This window comes from Coloeus monedula (genome assembly GCF_965178545.1).
Source record: "Coloeus monedula genome assembly, chromosome: 10".
NCBI lineage: Eukaryota > Metazoa > Chordata > Aves > Passeriformes > Corvidae > Coloeus > Coloeus monedula.
This window is the reverse complement of record NC_138790.1, coordinates 10,785,209-10,809,081: the sequence shown is the minus strand read 5'-3', so window position 1 is coordinate 10,809,081 and position 23,873 is coordinate 10,785,209. Positions and strand designations below refer to the sequence as shown.

General features: G+C 37.7%; 1 protein-coding gene across 1 annotated transcript in view; it reads left to right on the top strand.

Moving 5' to 3' along the window:
* The window catches only part of DNER (delta/notch like EGF repeat containing), a gene marked incomplete at both ends in the record, with an annotated part of 114,935 nt that extends 93,351 nt beyond the window's left edge, over positions 1-21,584 (top strand). Inside the window, 5 exons of the mRNA XM_082287803.1 lie at positions 6,641-6,763; positions 9,141-9,254; positions 10,259-10,390; positions 16,013-16,259; positions 21,473-21,584. Of these exons, the coding sequence (XP_082143929.1) occupies positions 6,641-6,763; positions 9,141-9,254; positions 10,259-10,390; positions 16,013-16,259; positions 21,473-21,584 (728 nt within the window). The remainder of the gene's footprint in view (positions 1-6,640; positions 6,764-9,140; positions 9,255-10,258; positions 10,391-16,012; positions 16,260-21,472) is intronic.
* Positions 21,585-23,873: the final 2,289 nt, after the last annotated feature.

The window sequence follows — 23,873 nt, the reverse complement described above, 5'->3', positions numbered from 1 at the left end:
TGCTGCTTAAGTGTGAGCACCAATCTTTGTTTTCACTTGAATAATTTTGGCACTTGTTTTTTTAAGTCTGTTCCTATAAAGCTATAAACTTGAAAATTGAAGAAATTAAGGTTTAAACAAATTTCCAGTGTACAAGGGATAAAATAAGGAATGATACTTGATAGTAGCTCTGCTGTGACATTCACATTGCTCTACATTCCTTTCCTTCTCTCTGCTGCTTTTCCTTGTTTTGTGAGAAACGAGGCACAATTCTTCATTTCCTCCGTCTCACTTCGCAGGATGTGCAATTATCCTACCAATCTATTTGTCGATATTTACAAATATGGGGATTTTGTAATGAAATCTACTAATTCAGCATTTTTAGTTGGTGTCAGCATTTATCTGCTTTTTAGAGACAGGGAAGGGACCGTCAAAAGTTTTTTGGGAGGTGCTCACAAATTACCAGAAGCTAATGGATATTTGTTGTTGAGGTTGACAGATTTATAGTTAAATTACATACTCTTTTATAAAGGAGAAAAATATGAAAGTGAAATGCAGGCAATACCATAGTAGTGTTACCTTGTAATACATTTGTTGACAGCATTTGTCATTAATAGTAGGAAAAACTAGACATTTCTCTTTCCAAGAATACCAGGGAAGTTTTAATCTTCTTCAGCATGCTCTTTGCTGTGGTTCAAACAAAGAAAAGCTAGTAAAATATTCTTGGTCAAATAAAAGCTTTCTTTGGAACTTTGTCACCTAAACCTGATTAGAATTCCATGGTTTGATTTTTTCAAAATTATTCTATCTCTCTCAGGACTTAAAAGTAGTCTTCGACCTCTCATGTTATGGAAACTTATTTTTATTTGAACAATATTTATGCTTTTAAAAGTTAGAGATGAGAAGCCTTAGAGGTTGCATCCAGGACCATATATGGCACTTATTTAGTTGAACTCTTTTGTGTTGCTCCAAAAATGACATTAGAAAAAGCTTTATTTTTTCCAAACGTTTTGTAAGCTGCTGTAAACTTCAGTTTTAAAAATAACATTACTTGATTCACATAGAGGTGGAACTAGAGGCCAAATTAAGTAAGCTTATCATTTATCTGTGAATAGTTTAAAAACTTGGGTAACTTATTTTGGAAGGCCATTTAAGAACTGCACCTAAGTGATAGCAAGATAGGAATAGACAGAATAATTCTTTTCCTTCTTTAATGCCTTTTCACTGTTACAAAAATACCATCATGGTCTTACATTAAGTGATAGCAGCAGAATTTGAATCAATTATCTTCAGATACTTTCCCCATGAGTTAAAGGGATATTAGATAAAGGGCAGTCAACTTCTGTGTAGATCAGCATGTAGGAGGCACTGTAAGATACACTTTGCCCTTGGTTTGGGTAATTATTGAGTGTAAGGCAGATAAAAGCAATTAAACTTTAGGATCCCTAGGTTGCAATTCCTAAAATACCCCAAACTAAAGTAATGACTACAAATTGTAGCCTAATCCATTTTTGGTATCTCTATCAAAAAGCAGTTTTCTAGGGTGGATGGGTTATGTCTCTGGGATATTAAGAAGCTGATTCTATTTACAATTTTGCTTGAAGAGACCTTGACAGTGTCTGTTACATTACTTGTAAAGTGAATGAATAAAATTTGTGTACAGTTTAGTAGCATTATCAAGGGTTAATAATAAAGATATTACCAGGAAAGAAATGTCTCTGCCTTGTGACCCTGAGGCTTTCTCACTTGCAGGCTCTCAGCATCAGTGTGCCAGCTCCTAGACCACTGTGTTCTTTGTACAGGAGGCTTTCAGAATATCCCTGAATTCTTACACATTATATTTTTAGATATATTAATGGAAAGGTTGTTGAATGACATTTTAAAATTCTCTTCTATATTGATTATCTGGCATGTCTGATATACAATTTTAAAAACTTTGGAATTTGTCACTTAATTTTTGTGTTCAGCTCTAGGATGCACTTTTTTTTTTTTTTTTTTTTTTTTGAGTATTTTACAGAGCATATAATTTTGTAATACAGAAACAAAGTGCCTGAGAGTTTTGTTTATATATGTGACCCAAATACTGTCCTTCCTTTATGCGCTGTTTTACAGTGTCGGTTGGATTTTCATCTGTGTTACTTCTGCCTCAAAAATTAAACAAGAGAGGAATTTTAAATAGTTCCAATTAGCCCAAAATCTGTGCAAGTCTCCTTGCTTGGTTGGCAGTTTGGCTTCCATGGTTTTTTGGCCAGTGTACAGATTTGAAGAATGATAAATGATAGTAGTTATACTTGCATAGCTGCACAATTTGCAGAACATGAACAACCAGAACATTTACTACTAATTTTTTTGTGTGTGTTGGCTTTCATTGTGGCCTTTCATCTAATAGCTTCTACAGAAAAGCTAATTTGTATAAGATAACTTGGAAAGCAGTCTAGTACTTTTGAATATTCCTATTTTCAGAATGGAAGGAAAAGTGTGTAAGTTATTTCCAAGTTGAACGTACTTCAAATATCTGTTGAGGGACTCTATGGAATTCCCAGACCTATGCAACCATACCTACTTTGTATTGTATGTCTGATTTTTCAATTGCACATGAAACCTTACCTTAAATCTTAATTTATATGCTTACACACTCCAATTATTAATATTTATCACCTCACCCTTTACAGGTAACAAAGAAATACTTAATGTTTGGACATTAGATTCAGAGTTTGTGTCGTGTTTTACTTCTTACCCCATATTAAAGAACTAATTCTAATAAAAGTTCTTGTGCTCATTTGTTGGATTTCTCATCTAGAGCCTGGTTGGTGAAACTAGTGGGACCCCACTTCGTCTGTTCATAGAATTTTTATTTAGTCCTTGGATCCCAAAGCAGTTTCTTCCTCCTCTTAAACCTTTTTACTCTTTATACGCAATTGTTTTAATACAGCTACTATTATAAATTTCAAATGCAAATACTTAATATAGTACTTTTAATTTTGTCTGTTCCAAAGTGGAGAAATGTAGCTAGAAATTGCATAGCTTAATATCACAGCAATGTTTTGAATTTGGGTTTTTTAAAGACATAGATTTTGAAACTGCAAAGCACATGTACAGACATTAACACCTGCCCTCTATATAAATATATATGGCATATATAGAATATTTGGAAAAAAAGAAAATAAAAGAGGAGTTTCAGAAAAAGTGCTGCAGGGTATAAAAAGTGGCTGTAACTTTAGAAGTAGTACCATAGAATATGTTCCCTTGATTTTACTGCTAATGCAGCTTAATAGATGGTTCTAGGAGCATAGGTTTATTTTAGTGCCTTTGCAGAGGCCAGTGCAACATTTGTCTGCAGCAGTGGCAATTTTTCTTTTCTCTGTCTTTCTCTGCCCACATTTGGTAATGGGGGCAGGGTATGTGAGCTCTGGAAGAAGTGACTTTAGGTTAATTCCAGTTCCTTACTGTCTCTGAGCCTGTTACTGCTTCTCATCTTGTTTCCACTTCTACATTAAGACAACCTTCCATGCAATCTGGCCATGGCTGGTGAGCATGGCTTCCTACCTTCCTGCTATCTGGAGCATTCTTCTCTCTTTCTCTTATTTAGTTGCTGTATCAGTTCAGACTTTCGCTGAACACATTTATTTCCTGACTATATAACATGAACTCTGTGTTAGTGAACAGCTATATATATGGACTGATGCTGTTCCCTGCAAAATAGAGCTGTTTTGCATTGTATCCCATTAGGCCTTCCCATAAAGATGGGATTTTGTATTCTGCTGCCCTGATTGGGTGAAGTGTTAAGTATGGATAAGCCCAGGGAATCACTGTTGAGGAGTTAGTGTCTAAAAAGGCTAAAAAGCTTTCAGCTTTGTTCTTTATTGATTTCTAAAGGGAGAGTAAACTTCTGCCTCTTTCTTTTGTTAACCTGATAGTTAACAAAATAAGCAGATATTCTTGAGAGATTACTCTGCTGTATCTTTGGCTCTTGAAGGCTTTGACAAAGCCCCTGTCTTCTCCTCATCAGCCCGTGTGACACACATTGTGTGCTCCCTTTCCCATTTTCTCCTTCTGCAGTTTTTAACAGCCATGTGCAAAGACAGTGCAGTTCAGCATGTAACTGAAGGCTATGCCAGAAAGCATCAGGAAAATAACCTGCTCTCTTCAAGGCAGCCTTCCTGTTGCTTAAGAAAGAGGAAGAAGAATTTGGGGATCAAGAGGAAAATGGCAACAGATCTGTTTTTGCTTTTGTAAAGACCAGTAGCAAAGGGATGGTCATGTAGAGGAAAAAGGGGTAACATATGGACATCTCTGGTTTAGGGCTTTTTAGGTTCCCTGTCCATTCCTCAGCCTCTGAAGAGAGCACATCAGAACTGGACCTTCATGAAGATGCTGTTACTGAAGGCTTTTTCAATTTCAAGTGACCTAGAAAAAGAAGTTGCCCTTTTTTGAAGCTGTAATGCCTACTGTGGTTTTTTTTTTATCCTGTTCAGGACACAGTAGCTGGAGAAGTGTTGATAATGTAGGTATTCTTTCTTTCTGAATATGTGCACAGAAACGTTGCACACCACGAAAGATGGAAAGAGCTGCATTTGGCATTGGCTGTGAACATAAAAGCAGCAGAATCGTAACACTACTAGAAAGAGAAGAAGCAACTACACTAGAATCCATTACTCTGAAGTTATTTATGAAAAATTCTCCTTTTTCAATCTAAATTCTTCAACAAAAATACAGAGATTATTTATGTAGTCTTTTTGAAGATATATATATGAATTCAGTATACTACAGGGTTTATACATCAGTATAATTTAAAAGCAGTAATACAAGGAGAAATGCTCAATTAGAATGACAAGGTGCCTCTTGCCTCCCTGAGGAGAAGCATGCCTTTCCCTCAGGTGGTCCCACAGCAGAACGTTTTCCATCCCAACAGTTCCAGCAGAAGGAAGCTGCTGGCCCCAGGGTGAAGATGAGGGTGAAATTGTGTGGGGGTGAGACCTGCCCTCTCGTGGAGAGAGAAAACATCTTTCCCTGGTAGTGTGCAGCATGGACTGGCTGCAGCCTGAGGAGGGGATACCATAGTTCATGTTGATTTTGGAAACCAGACAGCTATTTAGTCACAAATTCCCTTCGTTTTCTTAGAAAGGTGAGAAGTGGAAAACATTTTTTCTGAGAATATCTCATTACATCAGTGTTAAACACTGGGAATTCCCATCTGTTTTTCTTTCTGATTCTCCCATCTGATTTTGGTGGTTTGTATGTTGGCTACAGATCTCATTACATAGGATATTTCATAGAATCATAAGCTCGATAAACTTCATTGTAGGCTAGCAAGAAAACCCATAACATTTAGCATAATTAATTCTGTATTTCCTGGCTGACAGCTTTGGAGAAAATGGTTCCGAAATGTTTCTTAGTAACTTATTAGTCCAACTATTTCCTATGAAAGGACAATTTTTTGAGAATCATAATGGATGTTATTGTCTATACATCTTGAGTAGTACTAACAGTTGTATCTTCGTAAAATTTTGTTTTGAATTATCCATAATAGGGAGGGAGAGGGGGAATGAAAATGGTGTCTGAAGGCAGCATTTGTCCTATTTTCTATGATTCTATGAGAATTTTGGCAAAAATTTAGACCAGGATACTGAATAAAGATTGCCACTTACTAAGATGAGAATCTGCCCCCTCTTTGGGTCTTTGTTCATGAAAGAGACCCTCCTTACATATCTATGAATTTTGCTACTAACTAGAGATTACTTTAAGAAGTAAAATCATACTGCAGAATCTACACTTTATATTTTAGGCCTTTTTCCTGACATCTTTATTCATGCCCATTGCAGATTTATTCATTGTACGTTCATTCATCTAATGCTTTTTTTATGTAATAAGGAAATCAAGCTTTTGATTAATAATAATAATTAATAATAATAATAATTTTTAATAAGCACATGAGCACTCTTCCAGTGCATGGTATTATATCATAGACTACACTACATCTGTAATTTCAACTACTGCTAAGACTCATGATTGTGTCGCACACTAACTAATGAAAAAGGTGCTGTTTTCAAGTGGATTAACTCATTTTTTCTTATCTCATAATACAAATGACTCAGTGGCTGTTAACAGGCTGTGTAGCTTTTCTCTGCTTCCGCTTTCTATGTTTGCCTAATCAGCCCATAATACCTGCCTGTGGCTTGGGAATACTGTAAAGATGGAGTACCTTAATGCTTCTACAGTGCTTTGACATTGTACAGCATTAAAGCTAAAACATGTTATCATTCTAGCTACTGTTACACAATTATCACCTCTTTGATGAAAAGTGGCTTTGCTGCAAGGATCCAAAGGAGCTGGGAGATAGTCGATACTCCTGTATTTCTTTTAACAATCAGAGTGTGGGTATTGACATTGGTGCTTCTGGCCTCTGCCACCAGCCTCCATCCTTACACCTGTGGTTTATCACAGGGGCAGGGAATTCTCTCAGAACATTGTGCTTCCAATATTTTCTTGGTAATTTTCACCTTGGGAACAGATGCCTTTAAAATCAGTGTCTTAACATATATCAGTTTGCACAGTATATTTAAATTAGCAAGCATCTGCCCACGGTCTATAGTTGCCTAATTGTTAATTTTTACTGGGAAGTGTTTCATAGCTATTTTTGTTTCCTCTTCATGTGATTTAGGTTACCACGGCCTTTACTGTGAGGAAGAATATAATGAATGCCTGTCTGCACCCTGCCAGAACGGAGCCACCTGCAGAGACCTCGTCAACAGCTACGAGTGTGTGTGCCTTGCTGAATACGAAGGTAGGCTGGGGTTTGCCGTTGTTCTCTGTATTTTTTATGGTAGGTTCTGTTACAGAGAGATACCATATCCTCCACTGAGCAGAAATATATCCCTCATGTAAAATTAGCAGAGACAAACTTCAGTATTGATCCTGATCCCATAATCTTTATTCAAATGAATAGTTCAGATTTAGCTTCTCTGTGAGGAGTGCATGTCCTTGTCTGGGCACAAATGGATTCTCTCTGTTCTTCTCAGGTGTAGTTTCTTCTGCAGTTTTTAGGCTATATTAGAAAGTGATGCATTTTTAAAAGGAAACATAACTGTTCAATAGACTTTTCATCAGTTGTTGGAGCCTTTACATGGAGAGCTTTCAGGTTATTTTTTATTAATTTTCTCCAGTGAAGTGAGCTAAAAACATAATAACAAAAGATTAGTATTTGAAATAGATTAGCACAAAGGAGTAGTAGTGTTCATTTAGAAGACGGTAAAGCCCAGAGAGAGTAATAGGTCTGTGACTGCTTTTCCATGTTAACTGCAGCTATTCTGAGATCTCTGTTCAAATGGAATCCATCTTTGGCATTTCTTAAGTAATTTATAAAGTAGATGAGAAGAGTGTCTGTTTGGCTATACAAAATCCTTTCTCTCACAGTAGATTTCAGCTGCAAACAAATTAACACATATCAGTGGTCTGTGACAAGTCCTTCTGGGGAGGGCTAAAATGATACTTTTTTAGTGTATTCTGTGTTGAATCATGCTGTGAGAACATTTTGAACGTAATTTTATATGCTGTTAGGATTAAAAATAAATAAATATTTTAAACAGAATTACTATGTTTTAAGAACATTGCTCCGGCATTTTCTCATTAAGCATATCAATCCATATCTGGTAAGTAATGCTCTCTTAACAGCTGCTTGAGGCTAAATATGTATTTCACACTGGTGATTGCACTACTCTTTGACAACAGATACAGAATTCTTCATTTTAGAGGCCTGGTGAGGAAATGACCCTCAGCGTTTCATGACAGTTTAAGGAGCACTTAACCATAATGTTCACCATAATGTTCATCCTCTCTTCTCCTTGGACCTGTCGGTGCAGCTGGAAGCACTGTGTGCACAGCACATTGTGCTGTAAATGAAAGCAAGGCACCTGGGCCTGTAAGCAGCTTTTGCTGATTACTGAGCTCCCATCATTCCAGTACTTGAGGTGTCCAGTGGCACCAGTGAATAGACCCGAGGTACCCATCTCAAGATATGATGTGGCCATCAGAGGCCTCAGTCTTGGCACCACCCCAGTGGTGCCCATCTGCAGTGCCCCTTCTGCCTCCACACCCCCTGGCTGGCAGACAGATGAGCTCTCAGGGATGGGCAGGACTGGAGCTTGTGCCAGCAGGTCCCCATGGGCTGCTGCCTCTGTGGGTCCTCACCTGCAGGATGCTCAACGAGTGCTCTGCCTTTTTGCTGTTAACACTGCAAATGTCAGCAAAATGATTTTGGCAGGTCTGTAGTATGTGTCTGTATGTATACATATAAAATATATATAAAAATAAGTTTTATCTGAACAGTAGACCTCAAGAAAATGATGCATGTAGCCGTAGCATTAGAGTCTCTCTCCCCATCCCTATATGCTGTGGGAATACACTGTGTTACATGTTTTGTATGCCAGGTACAGCTTGCACTGTCTTCTGCAAGGCAAACCTGCTGGATTAGCAAGCCTACACTGGGCATGAAAGAGTGAAGGTAGTGCATGAAGTAGAGCCATCCAATTATTTATTTTTAACTATACATTTGAATAATTTTTTTAAATTACTTTCCAGCAATAGGTAATGAGAGGCATCAGAATCCTTATGTATGTTATTAAATAAGTTATTACATAAAATTCCTAGTCAAGACAATTATTGTTTACATGTTACTGAAGAATTTTAGATAACTGATCAGTTTATGCTTCATTATATGGTTTTTCATAGACATCCAATAGTTCTTCTAAGCAGACAGTACCTTAATGCTTCTACAGTGCTTTGACATTGTACAGCATTAAAGCTAAAACATGTTATCATTCTAGCTACTGTTACACAATTATCACCTCTTTGATGAAAAGTGGCTTTGCTGCAAGGATCCAAAGGAGCTGGGAGATAGTCGATATTCCTGTATTTCTTTTAATAATCAGAGTGTGGGTACTTCTCCTAGCCCATGGCCTGTGGGAAGAGCAGAGAGGAGGCATGTGTGTAAAAAGTTTAGCCAGCATGAAACACATGGCTTTAGTGTTATGGCATCACTAGCCCAGAAGTACAGGTTTGGAGTCTGCACACTCATCCAGGTGAAGTCAAGTTATCACATGTACTGATTCCATGCTGCCAGTATCAGTCATGTCAATGGCAATTACTGATTTTTCCTTTTACAGGAAGGCACTGTGAATTATACAAAGATCCTTGTGTTAACATCAACTGCCAGAACGGTGGCACTTGTGACAGCGAAGGTCTAAATGCTACATGTATTTGTGCACCTGGATATGCAGGCAAGTGATTTGTGTGTTACACAGAATGTCCAGTTGTCATTGTTCACCGTGTCTAGAGGAAAACAAATGCCAAGTACGACTGTGTCTCTTCAAGGAAGGAATTAATCAGTCTAGTGAGAATGAAACATTTTGGTATTACTTACATCTGCTTTGAACGTTGTAGCAAAAAAAGCCTGTTACTAAAGAGACTTCACTAAGCTAACAGCTTTTTAGCATGGCTTATGACCTTACTTGAGACTAGATTGCATTTTAAAAATAGCATTTTGAAGATTTCCAGGTAACCCAATATACTAATTGGACACTGTTGAAACTAGAAAATGTTTTAACAGTGACCTTTGTCAAGAAACAGCTTATTCCATTATCTTAATATGTAATTCCTAAAAACACTAAAGTACTTGTTAAGAATCAATTTACACTTTCAGAGGCTGGTAAAGAACCCATTTAATACTTTGGCCTCGTACTTAGACTGATGTGATGGGTGAAATCCAAATGTCTGATGTCAAGAAAATTTGCAACCTGATGTTCTCTTAGTCATGTAAGGTAATATCCAATGTGAGAGTAATAGGTAAACCCATCCATAGCTAGGTTATAGATCAAATTGTACTTTTTGATCTGTGCTAATTAAAGGGCATTCTTTGGAAAAGGATTAGCTTTCTATTGTACAGTGTCAGTTCCTCAGGCACCAATTATCTACATTATTGTATAGTATATGAGAATATCCATGATCATCTGTTATAGCACATTTTCTTGGGATGGAAATTATATTTAGAGAAATGAGACAGAGTCTGAGTGAGGTTAGTCAAGTCCCTTAGTTCTCAGGCTTTGTTTTCACCTTGGTTGAATGAGGGTAATACCTCCTTCTTGGAATACTTCTGATGTTCTGAGAATAAAGATGTATTGCACTCTAAGGTGTTTTGCAGCAAGAGAGAAGTTAAATGACTGAGGAGGTACTTGCTATGTCAGGCACTTGCCATGCATAACTTTTTTTTTTTCCTGTATGTAAGGTGAAGAATGTGAAATTGATGTAAATGACTGTGACAGCAACCCATGTCACCATGCTGGAACTTGCATAGATCAGCCTGGTGGTTACACCTGCCATTGTCCTCATGGATGGGTCGGTGCAAACTGTGAAATACGTAAGTTTTGTAGTTCTCTAAACATTTCTAAAAATGATAAGGTATATTAAAGAAATCTCTCTTTATCTCTAAATACCTGTCTGCACAAATACTCTGAATGATATGTAAATTACTAAAATCATGTTAAATTCATTTTATTTTTGGCCATAGCATTTCAAAAGTTGTTGTGAAAGTTAAAAACTTCTGTTTCTGGGCACCCTACTTTGAGATGTGTCGGACTAGATTGTCAGGGTTGCTGTCTCAGAGCTGGGCACTCAGTTTGCCTTTTAATTGTGCTCATGCTTTGGAGCCTCCCTTCACACTTTGGGTCAAGTGTATTCCACAGCACTGTAAGCATGGTCCTAACAGGCTTGTATTGGCTTCTGAGCACCTGCAGCTCTAGTGATGTTTCAGCAAAACAACTTGGAACTCGCTTACCTAAGGAAACTGGTTCTGTGTAATTGTGCTGTGACTTGTGTGTGCATGAATTTACCAACTTTTTCAGGAATAACTTTTCAGCCATAGGCTAATTTCCACCAAATTTTGTAGAGAGAAGAAGGGCTCCAAGACGAAATATTTCCAAAGCATTCAGTAAGACTTAAGAGATGTTCCACTGGTTGGAAGGAACAGCTTCACTGTGATCTTGTTTCTTAGTTCAGAGAGAAGTTTCACTGTAAGGGCATCCTTATGGCACAGTGGAGAGTCCAGGAGAGGCAGAAAGTATGAAGCCCAACTGTAGAAGAGTTAAAATGGAAATTAGGCTTCATTAGTTCTGCTGTTCACAGACCTGCTTTGTACTTCCCTGATGTTTCGTTCTTGAGCTAGAGATGTTGTCTTTGCTAGGGAATTCAACAGTGTGTTTAACTGCTTGAATGCCCAGGTACTGTGGTCATAGATCCCTTCAAGTCATTATACAGGTACACAGGTTTGTTAGCACAGTTAAGGTTGCAGGGATGGGTGATAGATTGCTAAAACAAACACGAAGGCTGGATTAAAAAATGTTTTCTGTATCTCATGTACATAAGGAGCATGTGAACCTTCTTTTTTTTACTCTCTTTTACTTAAACTTTAAACATATTGACAATTTTTTAAAATGGATTCTGCTCTTGATGTTCTTGATGTTAGTCCTTACTTTAACGCAGTACATTCAGTTTCAGTCCTTTCTGCTGTAAGCAAAGACTGCAGAAGACTATTGCCAGCTAGCCCAGAGATGGTGACAGCCTTGCCTTTTTTGTTGTCTCTCTGAATGGCACACATGCTTCCCTGGGTGGTGCAGAGCCACTGGACGCTGGGAGCACAACACTGTGTGCTGTCTGTGTGCCATATTGCTGATGCTAAATTATGCTCAGATGAGCTTCTGCTGACAAGGCTGATGTTGGTGACAACTGCAACATGCATGTCCAAGTTGATCAGCAAGGCAGTATAATTCTGCCTGCCTTTGCTATTAAGTAGTTGGCTGACAGATGGGTTTAGTTCTTGGAGAAAGAAATAATCATCCTGGAAATGCACTTCCTGGAGTTACTTCACCCTTGGTGAAGTAACAATTACATTTCTGTTATGTTATGGAATGCCAAAAGGATACAAAGGCTTGCATGCTTTCTGAGCCTGCAGATGTGCTATAGGAATTCAGTGGTGCATGTTCTGGGGTGCTCTGGCTGTCATGCTCTAGTCACTCACAGTTTAGCTGTTTGCACGACAGATACACAGTGAAGTGCATATAGACATATGGGAAAAGGAGAGAAGCAGAAAAGAGGATGGAAGGAGCCTCTTCTACTGTCCAGCTACTCAATTATTTCTTCTTTCCCCTGTTAGGGGGTTGTGGATACAAAATGCTGCTAGCAAGGATTTTCTTGCTATTTTCTAAGTCCGTGAGAGACTTTACTCTCTCACAGAAGAGGTAGCAGAGTTCTGTAAACAATGAAACACCTGCAACCTTGAGAAGTCTTGTTTATGGTACAGTAGAAAAATATTTTGACAGTGGGTGTTTTAGGATTTTAGCCAATCACCCCCAAGGGGTGGCTGATCCTTGTCCAATTAGACTATGAAGAAAAATGTCTATAAAAGAGTTTGTAAAATAATTAAATAAATCAATCTTGCTGCACAATTCCTGCCTGCTGGATCTTCTCTCCTCCTCCTCCCTATGGCTGCGGGACATGGTAATATACCCTAGGGCATTTTAATAGGGGGGATGCAAGTTCTTTTATGTTTGACTGCTAAGACAGAAAGCAGGGAATTACCTGAGTGTTAACTGGCATTAGTAACACTGCAAGGCTGATTCTGAACCAGAAATATTCAACCTTGCCTTGTTCGTGGCAGTTGTTTTCGACTGAAGAGGTTGAAATTACTGAGTTTTTTATCCAACCCATGACAATAGCTAAAAGAGTGCATGTATGTAATAATAACGATAATAGAGGAGATACAAAAATGCAGTGTAAAGAATTCTGATTTGGATTGGTCTTGAATGAAAACCTTCTTATAGCCACAAAAAATACATTTTAAAGAACGATTACGTTTAAAATTTGAGGGTCACCAGTCTTTTTTTCAATAAGCTTCACTTCAGCAAATGTCTGATGTTCCCTTGCTATTCAAGTCACTTTGCCACTGCATCAAAGTAAAAGTGTGTTTTGTGTGGGACACCATGCTGCCCCAAACCAGATATCCATGGACATGCAGCCTCTCTAACCAATGGAGTGCCTTATGTGCAAAGCTGTGGAAGCTTACATAAAGAACTCGGGTTTTAACATGTTTATAAAGGATTATGCAAACAGAGAGGGATTGAGTTTTGAAGAAATCACTTTGCAGAAAGAATTTTAAAGTATTTTGATCTGCAGATTTTTCTTCTACAGACCTGTGTAGCCATGTGAAGATCTTTGTACTTGCTGTCTTTCCCTGAGCTGTGAATTGAAAAACTGATGGGAACTTAATTCTAATCATATCTAGAAACGCCAAATCCAGCTCTTTTATGAACAGTTGCAGCACTTCTGATCTCACTGGAGTTGAGACAATGGTGCAGTGGATTTCTTTGACGTCTAAAGTTTGAATCTATTAGTAAATCTGCTTCTGTTCATCTTTCCAGTTCTCCTGGAATATTTATGATATTCTTTCAGCAGTTTGTACATAGTGGTTAATAATGTGATGGAAATGACATTTAAACACTGCATGCTGACTTTGTATTGGACCATCCCCCTGAATGCTAGAAAAAGACACAAAACCAGGCTTCTCAAGAAGCTGGTGTTTGGGAGTCATTTGACTAAATAGATCACATTTTATCCTTTGTGATTTTCTGTTACTGGCCATGAAGGAGGCTATTGATACTTAATCTTTTTTTGTAGATCCACCCTATTTATAGTTCCCCATTTTTTCACCAGCCGGTTTAGCTGCTTGAAGTCACTACCTTAACAGGATTTCAGGGTTATCTTCTTGTCAGACTGTTCTTTTTAATTTCTAAGTGCTGTATATACAACAAACTAGACAAGATGTACATTGCCTGGATGAACTGTGATATTTATTATATCATCTTATAGTCCTTACCAGTATTAGCAATTCCAATTAAATAGGATTAAATTGGTCTTAATTATAAAGAGGATATTCTTCCTTTCAAAATGAAATGCATTTGCCTAAAAAGTTAATGGAGCATTCACTGTAAAAATGCTTACAAATGTCTCATATGAATTCTCTAATGCCTGCTAGTTATTTGTTAATACCTTTACCACTTTTTAAATTGTTAATGTAGCTACTGAGGTATGCCAGACCATGTGGTTACTTGAAAACTGACATTATGAAGAATTTCTGCTACAGACCGTGCTGTGCATTGAAATCTTACTCTTAATTAATTTTATGAACATTAATATACCAACTGAAAATACTGTGATTTCGAGCTGTCATATACTATTTCTGATCTTTGGAGTATAAGCTGTTAATCTTTGTATTTGGATATGGCCAGGAAAAAAGGAAGAAATTTTTCTCATCTTTGTCATCCAGAGATGGAAGACATGGAATCTAAATCAGAACTGTCTTGCCATATATCTGCACACATTAGATCTGAATTCAGCCTAGTCTGACAGCCTGACAGAAACCACTGCGTGTGACAAATGTGCTTCAGAACAAAAATAGAAGCCCATCCCAAACTGCACAGAGCACAGCTGTATTCCCTCCTTTGTATCCTGACTGGGCAAACTGCAGTAACAGCACTTTAGAAATATTAAATCACTGAATGATTCAGGCTGATTAAAACTTTTTTGACCTCCGAAGAAGGTAAGAGAAACAAACAGCCAGTCCTTAAACTCAGCTCACATTTGTGGACAAAGTCTGAGCACCCTGAGCTGAGAGGTGGTCTGGGACAACTTTCACTATTGTGAGAACAAGCAGCCATTTCTCCAAACTCTGCCCAGCTGAATCCCACATGTTACAGCTTCAGGCTTTCTCACCACCTCCTTCTAAAATGGATTTCATGTATTTCCTGTCCTTGTACATGCCCTGTATTTCTACCATAGATGGAGATTTTTTCCACAGATGCCACTAAACTGGCGATTTCAACTCAGGTGCTTGAATTATCTGCCATCATCAGCAGCCTTGAGAGGTGGCTTCTGAGAGTGTCTTAACCTCCCAAAGCATATGCTTGGTAGCCCTGTTGCCAGACTGTTGGTGATTAAGTAAAGGGAGTTTCTAAATCAGTGCAAAGAAGAAGTACATTTGAAAAAGGAACAGGCACTTACTAGAAATAATTTTTGCAGAGTGTTACATTTCCATAGTCAGTATGATTCAAGTCTGTTCCTGTTGTGAAATAATAGATGAGACCATAGGCTTAAAAGACTGCCAAAAAGCAACCCTGGAGGGAAGTACAGCTTAATTAGAAACATTAATTAGAAATATTCTGACCCATTCTAGAGAGAAACAAATCTGAGGACATAGGCAATTGATAGAAAATCTGTTTGGCATAGATAGACTATGGTTTGGGGATCAAGAATATTTATACAGAAGATCTGGAATACATAAATACAAGAAGCCTTAGCAACATTGGCTTTACTTTAAGGTCTGCTTTAAGAATCTCAGGGAAATTATGCTTGGGAAAAGACTCTAGTGGGCTTACTACTGTAGGACCCTATGAGGTGTCCTTTTTGTCCTTGAAATGCTGAAGTCTCTGCAGGCTGGTGTAGATAGGCATAAGAAAGTCTGTGTCTCAAATTAAAAACCAAGTGTGTTTAATACATGTTAAATAACACATTTTAGTGGAAGGCTTCACTATTAGAACAAACTGCACAGAGGATTGGTGGGTTACTAGAAGCTTTTGCATAAAACCTGCCTGCCTTTAGAGAGCCTATAGCATAAAATAACATAATGCAAGAATAATTTTATGATTTTGTGTTACTTGGGTTATACAGGAGATCAAACTGGATAGGTGTTCCCATATGACCTTAAAAATCAACAGAAAAAAATGGGTGAAGGTTCAACATAGTGCTATTCAAATTTGTGGCATGTTAGGCATGGCGGTGTATTGGTAACAGAGCCTGGGAAGGTTCAAATTACCTATCTCCATAGCTTCAAAAGTCAGAAATATTGAAAAGGAATATAATAAATTAGTTCTATTCAGCGGGACGGATATAAATTATTAATTAATGATAGCCTTTTATTTCTTCTTGGCAGATCTGCAGTGGAAGTCTGGGCACATGGCAGAGAGTCTAACAAATATGCCTCGTCACTCCCTCTACATCATCATCGGGGCCCTGTGTGTGGCCTTTGTCCTGATGCTGATCATCCTGATCGTGGGGATCTGCCGCATCAGCCGCATCGAGTACCAGGGCTCTTCCAGGCCAGCCTATGAAGAGTTTTACAACTGTAGGAGCATTGACAGTGAATTCAGTAGTGCTATTGCTTCCATCCGACACGCCAGGTTTGTGCTGGGGATGGGGATTTCCTAGGAATCTGTTCTGATGTGTAGTTTCACTCATGCACAGTGCACCTAAGTGCTGTTGGCAGAGTGAATGGGCTGCTTTGCTGGGAAAACACAGGATCACCAACGCTGCTCACTGCTCTCATCTGAAGTGTGATAGTACAGCAAAACTCCTTGAAAACAGTGGGAGTTATTCTGACTTTATTTGGTGTAACTAGTGAAGTGGGACATATGCAGAGTTCTTAGCCTGTCAGATCTTCTGTTTGGGATGTAAAGATTCTTTAACTGCTACACACAAGTAATATGATCAGATAGCAAAGGCACATTGATTTTTGTGACTAATTTACCAGATTATTCAGTGAGAATCTCTTCACATCGCTCATTTTTGTGCTCCAATTTGCCTTTCTTACTTGCTTTCCTAGAGACAGTAATTTTTTCACTTTGAAATTTAATAGAGCCCTTGCATTGAGTGTCAGAATAATATAAGAGTAGAAGTGGAAGTGATTTGAGAGCTCAAGTGTAAGCCATGGCACTGATACAGCATTAAATATACCTAGCTCCCTGCCAACACTTGTGTTTAAAAACTTCAAAGGAGTTGAGTAGAGTTAGAAAGGGCTTCCCTAAAATTGAGCCTGGATTTTCTTTGCTATGGACTAGGCTGCTTCTTTCTTACTGCTTGTCAGGCTGTTCATATCACTTGTATATCAGATGCTGAGCCCTCCCCCGCTACTTTTTAATGATAAAAACAAACAAAGCAAAACAACTGTTTTCTTTCCTAGATTTAACTAACCCATTCTTTCAGTATCTCCTCCCAGATCATGTTAGCTTCTTTATTGTCTTCCTGGGACACACTCCAGATTGTCTTTCTCTTTTTTTTTTTTGAAGAGGGGCCCCTAAAGCTGGAAGTAGTCCTCTATCTGAAGATTTATGTGCACCAAATAAATTGAGTAATCACCTCCTGCATCTTATTTATGGCATTCCTGTTCATACATCTGAAAAGGAAACTTGCTTGGTTTTTTTCTTTTTTTCTTTTTTTTTTTCCTTTCTAGTGAAAAATGACATACTTTTGTGACCTGTTAGACCTTTTCCTCTTCCCAAGATACTCTGTGTCATTTTGTTCCCTAGTCAGTACGGTTTCTTCTGTGTTTGACATCTCTCTTAATAGGGTTGAACTTTCATTTTTAGTGTTCCTTTTTCCCAATTCTTCAATTTGTCAAGAACACTTCAAATTCCAACAGAGTGTTCATGTGTGTTATCATTAAAATGCTCTTAAAACAACTGAGGGAGACATGTTTCTGTGCACTGACATGGAGAAATGTGTGCATATTGGTTGGCGATTGCTGGTAATTCATTTTCTGAATGCTCCAGTTCTGTTTCAGTGAAAATGAAATAGGTTAAATTGTACCACTGCTGAAGTCATCGAAATTATCTGAAATGGGTGAGGCGTTCCCACAGGCTCAGTTAGTCACAGCACAGCTTGGGTAGTAGCCCTTCAAAGTGTTCCAGCTTCAAAAAAGTTCTTAGACTGGGATAGATTAATGATGATTTGTCAAATGCATATTATGTAGTTAGAAATTGCATTATTGTCCATTAAGGGTTTGCCTATCTTGGAAAAGGTATTTCTACTTAAGGCAAATGAAAAGAAATGTTTTCATTCCAAATAATTTTCGGTGCCTCCAAGAATATGATGCCTTATAAAAATCCAAGATAGAGCTGCCAGGTCAGGTAATTCATGGAGGTTTATTGTGGAGATTGTTGTGTATATTTTGGATTCAGAAAGATATAAACCATTGTTTTGGTAATTTCAATCCAGAAAAAGTAGCACAACTTTTATAGTTATTTTTGCATAAATTCCTAAACCTACTTATATAAAGGTTTGATTTTTCAGAATTACTGTATTTAAGAAATCTACTTTCAAATAACAGAAAGTTTGGCATTTTCAGAAAATAATTCCCTTTCACAGTTAGATACCAAAACTTGCTAGTAATTTTGGAAAATGGAGGCCTAGGGAAATGTTAGTAGATTATTTTCTTTAAAGGTAAGGTTTCTGGTAAAGTCAGCAGGTGTCCAGGGGGTGTGGATGCCTGTTGCCTATTCAGTAAATTATTTTTAAATTACTTGTTAATGTTTTTCAGCATTTTTTTTTCCTAGATAATTATTTTTCTAATTTGATCTTTACTAATCAAGGTACTTCCTGTGAGACAAAACCAATGTGCTCAAGGATCATTACTAATAAATGTCTACTTCTAGTGAATGTTCCTAGGATTAGCAGATCAGAACTAGATACTTTTCCGAGCAGGTGAAGCACAGCTCTCTTCAGCATTCATTATGCAGACAGTAAAGAAACATTCCTTTTATGTTAAAGCTTATACATTTTAAAGCTGGAAGAGAACAGCGTAATGAAATACTTGACCACTGGCTATGGCAGCCATAAGATGTCATTGAAATGGAACCAAGATCTGTTATTGAAATAGAATCATTCACTTTAGAAAAGCATTCACACTGAGTTCATGAATGATCTGGTTCAGACTGTACTGCAGTTAGTTCTGTGTGTGCCCAGATATCAGTAGCCTTCATGCACTACTTACAGCATAGTTCATTTAATTTTTATTTTCACGCACCGACCTGTCCTGTCTCTGTGTCAGTTGAAGAGTCCAGTTCATCAGACTCTGATTAAGTTATCCTGTCACAGCAGGGTCACTGTCTCTCCACTGCACATTCTCCCCATTCCTGTGTTGGAGCTGGCTCTGTGGGACTGCAATGTCCCAGGCTTTCTGAATCAGATGAGCATCAGCGCAAGTTCATTTCTTACCATTTCCTGGCATAGGTTTCAGTCAGCTGCCTCTTTGTAAAATGTAATCACACGTGCCTGTGCCTCTGGTTTCTACATCACTGGCCAATTGCTTAATATACATCCTTTGCCAGGGTTAATTTTCTGGGAGCTCTAGGATTACAGCTCAATTATTCTAAGCAAGGCGTAATGCCACTTGCACACCTGACCTTTTCTCTGAATAATGCAGAGGAAATAAATCTTCTCATTCTCCTCCTGTGAAAGCCAAAAGAATCCCTTCCTCCTCTCAATATGCTTTATACTTTTTTTTAAACTTCTGGTCTCTTGTTTAAACTTTTTTTGTGGACTCCTTTGCCAGTTGCTGGTTTTGAACAGAGTAGCAACATGTGATTTCTTTCTTTTGTTTCTGGGGAAACTCTGAACTTCAGCCTGTCCACAGAAGTTGGAAGATACCATTTCCTCAGGGTTCAGCTGTCCAGGGTTCTCAAAAGTCTTCTCCTTGAGTTGTTGAGGTTAATAACTCTCTATAGTTAGGCATTTCTTGAAATGTTGTTCTAAGGAAGTGGAGGAGCAAGACCATTCCAAATATGACGATGATTTGCAGTGTCTGTCACACACACACATGGAGCTGCCTTTGCCAAGAATTCCTACAACGAATGTGTACTGTCCTCAGAATTGTCACGGAACCCTCAGTTTCTCTCAAGCTACACAGGTCTCTCTTGTTTAATGTTTCACTGCAAAATATATTTTCTGATTCTTGTTTCATGTACTTTACTTTGTGATGATCCCTATGCCCCTGGTAAGTATTTCTGATGTACACATTGGAACAACACGATCATCACACATGAATGGATATGCCAAAGCTCAATGTAGAGCCTGAAGAACTTCCCCAGTGCTACTGCTACACTGTTTACCAACCCAAGCACATAATTGGTCACAGTATGGCATTGAAGCTAGTGTTAAAATGAGTATCCATCATGTCCCTGCAGTCTTTTTCCACACTCAGTGCTTCCCAGGATCGAGATTTCTCCATACAGTGTATACTCTTTGTTAGATGAATAATCTTGTGTTTGGTTGCCCTGGAAAAAATCTTTATTCGCTTGCTTGTATGTGCTTTTGCTGTAATCAGGCAGTTAATTGATCCAGCACAGTCTGTAGCAGGGACCTGCATCTTTTCACTATTGATTAGCCCTTGAATCATTGCCTCTTGCAGATTGTATTGATAATTGCTTTGTGTGTTCCTTTATGTCATCAATTAGATAGCATAGCAGTGTTGTGCAGTCCTCCCAGATACACACCCATTGAACACAGCTCCCATTTAACACTTCTGTCTTTGACATAAACCTCTGAGGTTGGTGAGATCTCTGTTTGCTGTTATGAGCAGGAACTGACTTCTGAACCACCTGATCAAAGCAATGTGGTTGAGCAGCTCAGTGGCTCAACCAGGCCATAAAAAACTTGCACATGTGCTGTGCTCTCTTCTCAGCCTTTTCTAATTAGGGGCACATGTCAACCCTGACCTACATGAGAAAATAGATTTTGTCCTGCTTCACTGTGTGCAACAAGCCATGTGCTCTCTACTGTCAGAAAGAGCAGATAGACTTTTACTTAAATCTCTGGAGAATGTTCACCATCATTTGTATCTCTGCAAAGCTCTATTTCCTTTAAACCCTTGAGAGTGATGGTGAGAAAGGGTGATTCAGAATTCAGTGCTGCCTCTGATGTAGTAAAATGCCATAACTTGACTCCTTCGTTCTATTCTTGAAATTTTACCTCATTTGTAGAAAATCAGGTTTATCCATCGTGATGGTGATGAGCAAATGTGATCTGTCTGTATTTATTAAAATAATCTATAGAAGAAGACAGACATTCATGCATGGGAATGAATCTAGTGTGGCCTTATTCACAGCTAAAGTACTTTGAAAAATGAAATTTTCACCATATGTATCATAATGCTTTCAGCCATTTCATTTTTGTCAGCAATTCTAGATCACTGAAAACAGGCAAGAATGAAATTGGAAGTCATGAAGCTGCACAAAAGTCTTGGAAGAAAATCAAGTTAATTTTGATTTGGGCTAAATATTAGCCTCAAAATCTGAATTTTCTGAATTCCACTTTCCAGTGTGCACAACATAAATTAATATAGGCTTAATACAGTCCATAAGTGCATAAAAATCCTTAGTGTGGATGACTACGTAAATAATTCTGTTTCTGTGTTTTCTGTACTGTTTTCTTTGCATCAGGGCAATAAGAAAAAATACTTGACCATTTTTTGCTTAATTTTCCTGGGATTTCTTTTGTTATATAGAGTTTATATAAGCTCTCTGACTTTGTTTCTGATCACAGGCCATAACTCACTGCATTGTTGCTATGAACTCATTCATATTTCTGTTGGTCACCAAAAGTTTTCTTTTATTTCCAGATTTGGCAAGAAATCCCGACCTGCAATGTATGATGCAACCCCCATTGCTTATGAAGATTACAGCCCAGATGATAAACCTTTGGTTACACTGATTAAGACAAAAGATTTGTAATCTAGTGTATCTTTTTTGGATTATTTTTCAAAAGGATGGGCTACTAACCTAATTTAAATATTTTTAAGAAGAAAGCATAAGTAATTTAAACCATTAGATGCTTCAGAATTTTCTGTAGAATATTTAAGAACCAATTTTCTGCAGCTTTTAGTTTGGAAAAATATTTTAAAACAGAATTTGTGAACTTCATGATTTACATTTTAATGTACCTTGAGCTCTATAAACTATAAGCTTATGATAGTGTGTGCTTTTTTCTTGGTAGACACTATTACTAAACCCAGATGAGTTTCTTGTGGTTGTTACAGAACAGAAAACAATAATTAATGAGGAGTTCTTTATGACATGTCAGTGCCAGCTTTCTCAGTAGAGGTAGGAAAAATGTGAAGCATAATATGATATATAATATATCCATTAATTAAAAAAGTCTAAAATGTTTGTGTTGTGAAAAAGAAACTAGTAAAAATTATTATTCCTAATCTGAATTAATTAGCTTTTGCCTTATTCCATGCATGGATAGATAACCTCTTTCTCCATTATTTCCTGAAAGTTGCTAAAACATACTCTTGAGTTGATGTTTGACATTTTTTAATAGTTATTCAGGCTAGGCCTTGTATAATAATTAAAGTGCCTCTTGAGGCAAAGTAAGGGCATGATCCTTTAAACATTGAAATCAATGAGAGCACTTCCATTGACTTCACTGGGTATGGGATTGGATCCTACAATTGGACTGAATCTATATTTTTCTTTAAAGGTTGAAGTTTTTTATATTGTGAGTAAATTAAGCATATGGTTTGAGTTGTTTGTTTCCTAAAGGTTGTTGATGTACAGTATTGTTTCATGAAATATTGTGTATTTCTCATAGTGCTTCTTATTTAGGATCAGTATGGGGTTTTTGTGGCTGTATTTGATCGCTTATGGGCGTCTTAAATTCTTGCTTATTTCAGAAAATACAGAATAAACGTTAACCAGTGAAGATTGCAGCTGTTCCTGTGTTTTTCTTCATTTCAAACTGAAGTGTTGTCTATAAATTTGAAAGGACATGAGCATATGATGCACTATAAATAATGCCAAAAGATGATATTCCAGCTGTTAATCTGAAAAGGGTAAAATGATTTGTATTATCAAGGTAATCTCTCAAAAGTGAGACCAGTGCAGCTCCAGGGTAAAGGCATAGCCCCAGATGGTGGATATGCAGGTTAGTAACACCATTCTGCATTTGAATTACAGAAATGCCAAATGCTCCTCAGAAATCCAGAATACCTCTCCTGACGTCCTATATCTGCTACCATGGGCTTTCAACAATGGTGGTCCAAGAAAATAATTATTAAAAAGAGAACTGAGGATCTCAGTTCATTCATTCTTCAGGCATGGAAGGCCTGAACAACAGAGGTTGTAAATTTGCACCTGGTGGTTGTCAGATAAGGTTTTTTCATTGGCACAGTTTTTTGCTGTACCAGTACATTGAAACTTTTGTTTACTATGACTTCTAGGAAAGTTTTGAGAACCCTTAAGAAAGAAAAATCAAGAGCAAGCTATACCCTGTACCATTTTTGGGAACTTAAACAGAAAAGAGGCATTGTTGTAATTGATTTGTTAATCAGAGGAAGGGAAATACTCATTCTTCAGAATTTTCTGGCCTTTTCAGTCAGTAAAATATTGGCTTGCAAATCTATATAAAGTAGGGAAGCAAGCAACTCTTGTTGTTCTAGGGAACATACATATTCATGGTCTATATTTTACAACAGAGATGCTGCAATGAGCAGCAGCCTTTCTGCATACAAATCACACCTTTGTAGCGATTCTTGACCAACCCATATTTCTCTCAATTGACTGACCTGAAAGATAAGTAATTTTTGAGGAGCTATTTTCCTGTCAGCTTGCAGCCTCTAGCTTCTGTAAATCATCCTGTGCATCCTGTGAATTGTATTCTGAAAATTGCTTTGTCTCCTTCCAATTTATTTTATTGAATTCTGATGTCATGTTATGCATGCACTTGTGAAATATTTGTGAGGCACTGCACTGCCTGCCAGATGGAGCTGCCCTAAGACCTGGAGGGAACAAACCCATCTTGTGTTTGTATCCCAACTCTGAATCTGCAAGAACAAGCTGGTTACTGTCTTTATACACCAGATCGTATCCTGAGGATATATATGAGTGTGGACAAGGGACACTGGTTATTTCATATCCTTTTCCCCAACTGTACGAGGTTTGTTCCTTAGAGGGAGCAAATACAGATGTATAGCAAATACCACTCGCTGTTAATATACTACACATTTTTGGGTTTTTGTT